Source organism: Fulmarus glacialis, unplaced genomic scaffold, assembly GCF_000690835.1.
Source record: "Fulmarus glacialis isolate BGI_N327 unplaced genomic scaffold, ASM69083v1 scaffold31105, whole genome shotgun sequence".
Classification (NCBI taxonomy): Eukaryota; Metazoa; Chordata; class Aves; order Procellariiformes; family Procellariidae; genus Fulmarus; species Fulmarus glacialis.
The window spans coordinates 22,184-33,120 of NW_009211783.1; the positions used below are offsets into that span (position 1 = coordinate 22,184).

A 10,937-nucleotide genomic window follows, 5' to 3' on the forward strand; every position below is an offset into this window, starting at 1 on the left:
TAGCACTATGCAAAATGCTCTTTCAGAGGAGAGTCTTAAGTATGTTTTGTATTTTAATGAAAATTACAGCATACTATTATAGCGCGTTGTATGTTGTTGCTAACTTCAGTTTAGTAAATTTCTACAGCTGATCATATCAACTTGTTTTATAGTGATTGCCTCTGAAGAAAAACAGCTTTTTTCTTTAATGAATCACTGAGAAATTTTGAAACAATTGTCATTCTTTAAATGTGCTAAGCTGCATCCTTTGACATTTTTAGGATGATAGTCCTTGATTCTTTCGGTGAAACCAAAAGTTGTAATGAGCTAACCAACCCACAAAGGGGGCCATCAATGTAAATTCTTAAGCAGTAATTACTATAACATTTTTATTGCACTTTTGGTTTTCTGTTTTCACTCTAATCATCATGCTTTTGCAATGCAGTTTGCATAAATTCTGTATTGTCAGAGGAGTTTCTAGATTTTCTTAATTGCACTATTTGCCTTTAAAAGCACTCGTTGCACATTACTATTTTTACATGCTATTGTTGTTGAATGACTCATCTTTCAAAATTTAGGATTTGGTGATCCCCCCCCCCGCCCCCCCCCCAAAAGTCAAGTGTGGGATTTGAATGTAAGTAAAACTTGTTTGTTTTTTTTTTTGTCTCACAGACTGAGCCTCCATTAAATACTCCAGAAAATAGAGAATATACTGCTGAAATCATGTTTGAGTCTTTCAATGTTCCAGGGCTATATATTGCTGTTCAGGTAAGGGCAGGGCTGTTGAAAGTTAGAGCTACAGTATTTCTCCTTGAGCTAAAACTAATTTCACTATATTATTGTGAAAACTATATGAGTGGTGTTTGAAATACTTTTATGTACTTTTGGTTAGGAGTTTCACCACTAAACGTTTGATATGCATTGATTCTGTGGTCTGTTAGCTAGGTACTGTTCCTCTATTACCTGTATACAAGAAGGCCTCTAAGCAGTAGAGTATCTGTTGCATCATAAATAAAGAAAAAAACCCAGAACAACACACCACATTATAATAATGGTATTAGGCCAAGAATTGAATCTGTCTCAATATGAAATAGCAAAAAAGATGTTTGAACGTGGCTAAAAAAACATTAGGAATCAAAAACTACATTTAGAATCATAGAATCATTAAGGTTGGAAAAGACCTCTAAGATCATTGAGTCCAACTGTCAACCCAACACCACCATGCCCACTAAGCCATGTCCCTAAGCGCCTCATCTACACGTCTTTTAAATACTTCAGGGATGATGACTCCACCGCTTCCCTGGGCAGCCTGTTCCAAGGCCTGACCACTCTTTCAGTAAAGAAGTTTTTCCTAATGTCCAATCTAAACCTCCCCTGGCGCAACTTGAGGCCATTTCCTCTCATCCTATCGCTGGTTACTTGGGAGAAGAGACCAACCCCCACCTCACTACAACCTCCTTTCAGGTAGTTGTAGAGCGCGATAAGGTCTCCTCGCTGCCTCCTCTTCTCCAGGCTAAACAGTCCCAGTTCCCTCAGCCGCTCCTCATAAGACTTGTTCTCCAGACCCTTCACCAGCTTCGTTGCCCTTCTCTGGACACGCTCCAGCACCTCCATGTCCTTCTTGTAGTGAGGGGCCCAAAACTGAACACAGTATTCGAGGTGCGGCCTCACCAGTGCCGAGTGCAGGAGCACGATCACCTCCCTACTCCTGCTGGCCATGCTGTTTCTGATACAGGCCAGGATGCCATTGGCCTTCTTGGCCACCTGGGCGCACTGCCGGCTCATGTTCAGCCGGCATTTATGCAATCTCTCTTTCGTAAGCTGTTGTGTACACATATATAATATTACTAAATCAGTTTCTATGCTGTAAATTAGCATAAGGGTGTCAGTCTGGGTATTGTTGGGAGGGGTAGTGGAAGGTGGGATCTGCAATGCAGTGCTTTTATGAAGATTTGTTTTTTGTGTGTGTCCTTTTACAAGGCTGTCCTTGCCTTAGCTGCATCTTGGACGTCAAGACAAGTAGGAGAACGAACACTGACTGGCACAGTTATAGACAGTGGTGATGGTGTCACTCATGTTATTCCTGTTGTAAGTATACATCAAAACTATAGAAACAGTTTAACTGGAGAACAGTTTGTCCTGTAACTTCTCTGAAGTTTACACTTACACAGAATGAACTATAGCTAGGAATCTTCAAAAATGTCAGATAATTTCCAGGGTTGTGGGTGTGGTTTTTTGTTTATTTTGTAGTGCCGAAACTGTCAAAGAACTTCTCTGCACCCTGACTTTGCAGGGCATGTTGTCTTCCAGTGACTTATCTTAAAAGGTGATTTGCCAAGGCTGTGCTAAGCGATCAATGAATTTGTATTGCTTTATCATATTTCCAGTTTGTTTTGCTGGTAAGAGTGAATATGCTCTTTACAATAGTCAGTCCAAAAAGTTTGGAAACTCTTTTTGTTTAATTCAGTCAATTCATATATAAAATAGAAATAATACAAAATATTTGAGGGCAGATGTAGTATTGTTTACAATTCTTTTCCATCTGTTGACCATAATAGTATGCTATCATGCATCAGCGATACAAGCTAAAAGAAAAAAGTTCCTACCTGACTGAAAAAAAAATCCCTAAGGCTAATTAATGTTGAATATCTGTTCCAATATATCAAGTTGCTAAAAGCAAAAATTACCATGATCGTACGATGTTTTATTAAATAATTAACATTTACAGCTGCAGTTTCTTAGTTGTCAAATTATTGTTTTTGCTGTAAGTATGTATTTCCTTTTACGAAGCTATGTATTTGAAATTTTATAATTGGAATATTCAATAGTGTTCTTTATTTCAAGTGGCTGGTAATATGTCTCTCTACCCATCTTTCCTTGGGAAGTTAAATGTGTGTCTAGCTACCAGACACATTTTGCTTTTCAAAATGAAGTTAGATTGCAATTTTTAAGATTAAAATCTATACAAAGCTTTATCATGCCACAGTAACCTCAATTTTTAAAAATGATTGTTATACCAAATAGTAGCATTGGTGGTGATCAAACATGCTGTGATGTAGCAATTTGTTATTCATCTTGGTGGAATATAGTGACTAAATCTTTGTTCAGACTGTTCATCCAAGATGCATATTTTTCATGAGACATAGGAAACAATTGACATTTCAAACCTTTTATAGTTAAACTTTTTTTTTAATTGTACTTAGTGGTTCAAATTGCTGTTTAAAACAGTTGAACTTTTCCTGATTTGTGAGTTTGGGTTTTTTAATTGAAATAAGAGTAGGTATTCTATATCACTTGAAGCATTAAGCTCCTTTGTAGTGACATTTGCTTGATTTCTGGAATTTTTAAACGTTGAACAAATTGACAGCAATAGTATACCACTTTTATAATAAAATAGAGGAATTAACAAATGTTAATCTCTGTGGTGAAGCTAACAATAGACATACGTTTTGTATGACTTTATTATTTTCTATGTTAGAAAGAACATTTTACATGAATGTAAGGTGTATATAGGAAATTTTAAGCATTTAATATTAGTGTGATACCTGGATTCATCTGTTTGGATGTAGCAGGCCTGGTGAGGTTGAAAGCCAGTCTTGGACACTTTTGGTTTCTGTGTTTAGACAGATATTTTTAATGCCCTGATACTGGCCCCCAGAACGAGTGTGACTTACAAGGGTAGACTGATGGATGAGTATGAGCCAGTCTGATGTTCTAAGCCGTCTCAATTAATGTGCTGAAATGATGCATTTTCTCCCTGCTTTCAGAAAATTAATTTTGGTTCATGTGGATTGTAACGTCTTACATCAGTGGCTGTGACTGCAGAGCCACATCATTTATTCTAAAATAATATTTCACGATACAAGGTTCCTTGACCTTTTTTGGTAAAAGTAACCTCATTTTGAAGAGAAAATAAAGGCCAAGGAATAGTGAGTATAGCTATTTGTCTGCGTTATGTACTAGTGACCTTTCTGTTCCTCCTAACCTTGTAAGAATTATGAACCAATGCAAAGCGAAACACTTTAACAGGTAAAATAAGGATACTGAAGAATTGGATTTCTGGTAATTAAATGAACCAGTCTTAAAGGGCTTCAATCTCACAATCACAGGTAGTGAATAGGAGTTTAGACTCCATCTCTTTCTCTCTCCCTCCTAAGCTTTGTTGAAAGGAGTTCTTGTCAATATCTTTATCCCAATTAATTTTCGTTATAGGCTGAAGGATACGTGATTGGCAGCTGTATCAAACACATTCCAATTGCCGGGCGAGATATAACATACTTCATTCAGCAGTTACTGAGGGAGCGAGAAGTAGGAATTCCTCCTGAACAATCCTTGGAAACAGCTAAAGCAGTGAAGGTAATGTGAACATCGCAGACGTTAAGGTTATTTTAGATCAGAGCTTGATATCTATTTTTAAAATATAGTAATCTCTTAAAATCATTGTCCTTCCAAGTAATGATGCTCTGTTTCTAAATAATATAAAAATCTCTAAATAATACATTAACATGAAATACCTTAAATTTAAGGTATGCTGTTGGATTATACTCAATTTGGCCCAGAATTTCACTCTTCACTTGTAGTCTCCCCTTTCTCCTCTCCTCCCTTATTACTATTATTATTGTAATATTCAGTAGGAAATGTTCTTGGTGGGATGTGTAATGTAAAGCTCTAATTACTCTTTTATTCTTTCTGAATGTTCATACGTTCTTTTTTTGTAGTACAAAGATATTCTGAAAGACATTCAGCTTAAAGTATACTTAAATCTGTTTCTATGGCAATTCTTCAATATACTTTAGAACTCATTTCTCACCATCGTAGAAGTTTAGATGAAAAATAGATGAAAAGTAATTTAGCTCAGCAAGATGTGCTGCTTTCAGTGCCGCACAGAAATGATTTGTAGTAGCAGAGCCATTATCTAACTGTATACGGTAAATGTCAGTTCAGCCGTTTTTGAGACCTATTCTGTATCTGCCAATTTAGAACTCTTATTCTTAAAGGTTTAAATTACTACACTTTAAAAAAGTTCATACCATCTTCTCTGCTATACTTAAGAAGATACTTCTAACTGTACATATTCAATTTTCAGGAACGCTTTAGTTATGTTTGCCCTGACTTAGTAAAAGAATTTAACAAGTATGACACAGATGGTACAAAGTGGATTAAACAGTATACTGGAATTAATGCTATCTCAAAGAAAGAATTTACCATTGATGTTGGCTATGAGAGATTCCTGGGGCCAGAGATTTTCTTCCATCCTGAGGTAAGTTGATTTGAGTTGTGTACACTTACTCTTTTAGGTGCATTTTAGATGATAACATATAAATAATATTTGCAAACTTTTAAAGAAGTGGTTATCCCGACTTATATTTCTCCTTATTTGTAAATAGATACCAGCTATTATTGTAAGTCAACATGTTTTTGATTCTTGATTGCTAGTAATCTTTATACAAATTCAGGTTGATATCTAAACAAAGCACTATATTTGAAACTTTTAATGTAAATGGATTACGAAACCTGTATTTTCGTCTTGCAGTTTTTAATAGAATTTCCAGGTCTCACCACATTATACCCTGTTTTCTTAACTGTTTGCCGAAAAGTCAAGTTTCTAAATATTCTGTTGTCTTGCCTTTATTCCCTCAGTCTCTCTTCTAGTGTTGGGAAAAATTAAATGGGAATAAAGCCTTTTTTTTTTTTTTTTTTTCTTTATTTCGCCCCCGCCCCTGAATCCCTCTCTACATTCTCCTGTTGCAGCTTTTTTCATGTTACGCTGTTTTGCTCTGGTGCTTAGAATCTGAAAAGGGCGTGTATTCTTTGACCTGTTATGGTTAACAAAAGCTATCTAAGAGAATAGCTGGCAAAATCGATACTTTAGTTTTATTATTCTTTCAGACCTTTTATAAATGGCAGCAAAAATAGCTAGCATAACTATTTCCATTATTAACTTTCATGACATCTCTAGTATAATAGGATGGTTCTTTCTCTTTCCTTTTTTTTCTTTACCCCCTTTCCTTTGCAATATGTGGTCCTACATGTTGACTTGTCTGTTTTTATTCTTGATTCTAGTTTGCTAATCCTGACTTTACGCAACCAATCTCAGAAGTAGTAGATGAAGTTATTCAGAATTGTCCCATTGATGTTAGACGTCCTCTGTATAAGGTCAGTAGCCATAATGAATTTTTTTAATAATTGTTTTAGAAGAATTGTGCTTTATATTGAAATACGTATTTGAAACTGTATTAAAAAAAAAAAAAACCCCACAACCCAACAACAAAATTAACCATTTTCCTAGAAACGAGTCCAACATGCAGAAGGCTTTACGTTGTTCACTTACACTTTTTTCAGAATGTGGTGTTTCATTACTCAAACTCCTTTTTTAAAAGAGAAAGAAATAAGGGAAACATAAATCTGAGCGAAGGAAGTGAGATGTACTAAGATATAAATGGATTTTAAAGCACAGCCAATTTTAATGTGACAACCTCTTTATGAATTCATATTCTGTCATGCTTAAGTGTTAGATAATTTAAAACTTAAAGTAAAAGCATACCTGTTAACTGTAATTTTAAAAACTATATTTAGATATTTAGAATTTAAGAACTGGGTAAAGTTGGAGACTTACATTTGCAGAAACAGTTAATAATTTTTGTTACTCAAAACAGAATATTGTCCTCTCTGGAGGCTCAACCATGTTCAGGGACTTTGGTCGCCGTTTACAGCGAGACTTGAAAAGGACTGTTGATGCCAGACTGAAACTTAGTGAAGAACTTAGTGGTGGCAGACTGAAGGTTAGTTCTTGTAGCTAGTGCATTTAACAAGCATCTTTCTCTCCCTCATTACCTGGAAAATGTGAAAATAACATGTTGCAATGACGTTCTTGTTTGTTGAAATGTCTTTGTTTTCATTTAAAGTTCTTATAGAAGCTTTTCAGAGATTCGTAGAGAATTCGTAGACTGGTATTGGAAAATGTTTATATAATCCTTTCTTGTAGGAAGCTATAGTACTGTTTCCCCTGGTATGCACTTGTGCTGCCTGTCCATTATTGTTGAACAGAATCAGTCTCACGTAATGAAAGGATGGGACTTACTCCTGTTATGTAAAAGCAGTTGGTCACTACCCAGCTTTTTTTTTGTGCTTAATGCTTATTGATTAGTTGCAAATCATCGTCCTCAGTCTTTTGAACTTAAAGATAAGAGAGATGAGCAAGCTCATTGTCGAGCCATGAGGGTAGTCAGAGGACTGGAGCACTGTCCTATGAAGAAAGGCTGAGGGAACTGGCTCGTTTAGAGAAGAGAAGGCTTTGGGAGTCCTGGTATATGTGGGAAGGTGATTGAAAAAGTGGGACCAGGCTCTTGACAGTGCTGAGTGGTGGGCGCATGAGAGGCAACAGATATAAATTGAAACAAAAGAGGTTCAGCTTGGGTCAAAGGGAAAACCTCTTCATCGTGGGGAAAATCAAGCACTGGAACAGGCTGCCCAGAGAGGTTGTGCAGTCTCCATCCATGCAGGTTTTTGAGATTCAGCTGGATAAAACTCTGAATAACTTCCTCTGACCTCATAGCTGACTCTGCTTTGAGCAGGAGGCTGAACTACAGACATTCAGAGGTCCCTTCCCACCTAAATTATCCTATGATCCTATGAAATGACTTCATGTTTTCACTAAACTGCATGATCCTTAATTTATGTTCTTTCCACTTTTGACCTCTGATCTAACTTTTGCATTTTTTCTGTTGACTCTGCATACATAAAAGATATCAGCAGAGATAAAAATTATTTTGTGTTTTTTCCTTTCAAGGAAAGTGATTTTCCTCTTTTATTTTTTGGTAGTAACCTAGCAAGATGAGCTCGAACAATCCTTAAAACCCCCAGTATAGCTTCATAATATGCCATGTAGACAACTCTGAAATTTCAGTTATGTACAGTTCTCTGGTTCAAGCAACCTAGTTTATTCTTAGTTGTTCTTATTAGATTTTTACCACTTAGTAAGGAAGCAGGATATGAATAAGGAATTCTGATGCGATTCTTCCTTCTTTGCAGTACTATGCATTGCAAGTAGTCACTGGCTTGAATTTTGCTAATCTATTACAAATGATTTTTTAGGTAATGTTTCAAATTGTTCAGATTTCAGCATTGTATTGGAACTAACAAATTACTTCTTTCTGAAACTGTTATGTACACTGCCATTTTTGATGAGCACAAGTAAGGAATGAAGGTTTGTGTGGATATGGAGGGAAAGGGGCTAACTGGAATGAGTGGTGTAATTTTGAAAAGCAAGACTGTGGCTGTATTGGTCCTAAATAAACTTTAAATCAATCTGCAACTGATGCTTTGTTAAAATAATGACATGAAACTTAAAAAATTAACTTTCTGAAGTGTTTTTTTTGAAAGGGGTAAGTAGTATCATCTGTTCTTACAACTACATAAATAAACAGTCCCTCAAGAAATTCAGCAGAAAATAGAACATGGATAATTGAGAGGAACACTGTATTGGAGCTCTTGGGAGAAAATTGATGTGAATGCAGGTATCTCTCAATGTCTGATAAAGCAGGTAACTGGCGATTTATAAGCAAGAGCTATTTCTTAGTCTGGGTTGTACAAGAGAAAATCTGATGCTATAATTGTAAGTTTACATACCCAGCATTTAAGAAAATACTAACTTGTGAAAAGTAAGCTTGGAATATATACTTTTTTAAAAAAAGATGTAATTTTTACCAGCAAAAGTGACTTTTAATATATTCATTTTTTTTTTTCTTCCCCTTTTATAGCCTAAGCCCATTGATGTACAAGTCATTACACACCATATGCAAAGATACGCTGTTTGGTTTGGAGGATCAATGCTGGCTTCCACAGTAAGTTAGCTGTAAAACTGTGCATGTTTTAATCATTCTGCTTTTGGAGTTCTCATCTCTCCTTCACTTTATATTAAATGCAGTTAATGCAGGGGATTTCTGGTATGCCTCGGGTAGCAAATATACCCTCCCTGCCTCCTGTGAAGTTTTTGCATTAGACTTTAAAGATTTGAAAGAGCAAATGAAGGCTCAGTTACAGCTTTGTGTGAGTTGTTAAATAGTGCATTTTAGTTTTGTGGCAAAATACATTGTTTGCATTGGTGTTTAGACATGCGTGATGTAATACTAATTTTAGGACTTCCAAGTTACCTGTATTTGTTTTTTTCCATTTGCTACATAATTGTTAATATTGTTCAGATAAAGCGCACATACCATTGACTATTTTTTTTTTTTTCCTTCTTCCCTTTACAGCCTGAATTTTACCAAGTATGCCATACCAAAAAAGATTATGAAGAGATTGGTCCTAGCATCTGTCGTCACAACCCTGTGTTTGGAGTCATGTCTTAAAGCTGACCTTGGAGGGGTCAGGGATAGGGAGGTGGGGAGGAGGAGTCTTTCTGATTACTTGTTTGTCTGATGGCTGGTATTAAGATAACAAACATGACTTGACAGTAAGAAAAAGACCAAACACAATTAAGCAGGATTATTTTAATAAGTGTCTCAACATGCGGATGTAGTGGAAAGCCAAAATGATCACGTTTTTTCTTTAGATTGATTATTTGAACCTGTGCGTAACAAAACAAAAAAGTGGATTTTAGTTCTTTCTGTGCCCTGATATTTTGTATATTAATGAATTATCCAAGATTTGATGGGATTTGACAGTGTGTAGATAGTCAGCTCTCTAATGCTTCCGTTGTACCCTTTCATGGGTGCAATGCAGGAGCTTGTTTATATTTCATACTTTTTTATACTTTGAGGAAAAATATGAATTAAAGAAACTGTAATATTTGAGGAAAAAAATTTACCTGTGACCAACCTGAAAGTAAATTAAAAAAAAAAAAAGTCATGACTCATGCAACTAGTTCTTGCAAATCATGACCAGTCTAAATCCTGGGTTCCATATAATGCGAGTGCTTTTGGAACTAAGAAGCTAGTATCTTGGATTAACCGATGCCTGCTAGTGCTTTCTGATTACTTGGTGCATTTTCATACTATCTCTTGCTTTAAAAAAAAAAAAAAGTAAAGACAAGACTGTTGGACCAGTATTGCAGTTCTGTAGTGTCATTTCTAATTAAAACCAAATAATCAGGTTATCAAAATTGGTGTATTTAAAGCCTAACACCATTCCAATAAAGGCACAAAATTTCTTTTTATGTTTGTGTCAGACTTGTTAATCTCATTACATGGGAAGTTGTGAGCATGGGTTCCTACATATCCGCTATGGTTTTTGAAGAGTAAGATTGGTCTGTAAGGTAGAGATCATTATGTGCATTGTGTAAAAACTGAAGTGTGAGCATTTTAGAACTGCAGTTTATATGTTCATTTAGATAGCACTTACCTATATAAACCTAACATCTCCTCCATTGTTAGGTTTGTTCATCTACTTTGTTCTGTAACTTTTTTCCCCCCGCTTTCTTTCAAGTGGTGGTATACAGGAGACAGCACTGCGTTTTAAATCTCTGTGGTTTTTCTGCAAGAAAATACCATGTAGATAAAAATAAAGTGAAAACAATCTCTTTCTCATTCTTTCTAGGAAGAACACTTCATATATTGAATGGAATTACTTACGATTTCTGTTAATATTTGATGAAAGAAAACTCCTCTTTAGACACTTCTGAACTCAGAAATGTAGCTAAGGTTGTTTACATAGAAGACCACAAGAGGGAGATCTCTTGTTTTCTTCTGAGTTGTAAAGATTCCTCAGATTTTTTTCAGGGAAACTTATCAATTGCCAAAGCTTATCAATTGCCAGAGCTTCTGTTTGCTTCAAAGCATGATAAATGAGACTCCAAAACGAGGATAAATATGGGGAAGTATTTTTACAGCAAGCATTATAAAACTTCACACGCTAGAATCGAATAGAACCTTGGTGCAAACAAGAAAACGTTAAATAATTGTATTACAAAACTATATTATTAACGTTTCCCTGTCAATGATACAATTTTTGAGTTTTTC

At 35.6% G+C, this 10,937-nt stretch overlaps 1 protein-coding gene across 1 annotated transcript in view; it reads left to right on the plus strand.

Moving 5' to 3' along the window:
• The window catches only part of ACTR3 (ARP3 actin-related protein 3 homolog (yeast)), a gene marked incomplete at its 5' end in the record, with an annotated part of 32,362 nt that extends 21,839 nt beyond the window's left edge, over positions 1 to 10,523 (plus strand). Inside the window, 8 exons of the mRNA XM_009577666.1 lie at positions 652 to 747; positions 1,960 to 2,067; positions 4,192 to 4,335; positions 5,066 to 5,239; positions 6,043 to 6,135; positions 6,636 to 6,761; positions 8,739 to 8,822; positions 9,234 to 10,523. Coding sequence (XP_009575961.1) covers positions 652 to 747; positions 1,960 to 2,067; positions 4,192 to 4,335; positions 5,066 to 5,239; positions 6,043 to 6,135; positions 6,636 to 6,761; positions 8,739 to 8,822; positions 9,234 to 9,329 — 921 coding nt within the window. The remainder of the gene's footprint in view (positions 1 to 651; positions 748 to 1,959; positions 2,068 to 4,191; positions 4,336 to 5,065; positions 5,240 to 6,042; positions 6,136 to 6,635; positions 6,762 to 8,738; positions 8,823 to 9,233) is intronic.
• Between the last annotated feature and the right edge of the window lie 414 nt (positions 10,524 to 10,937).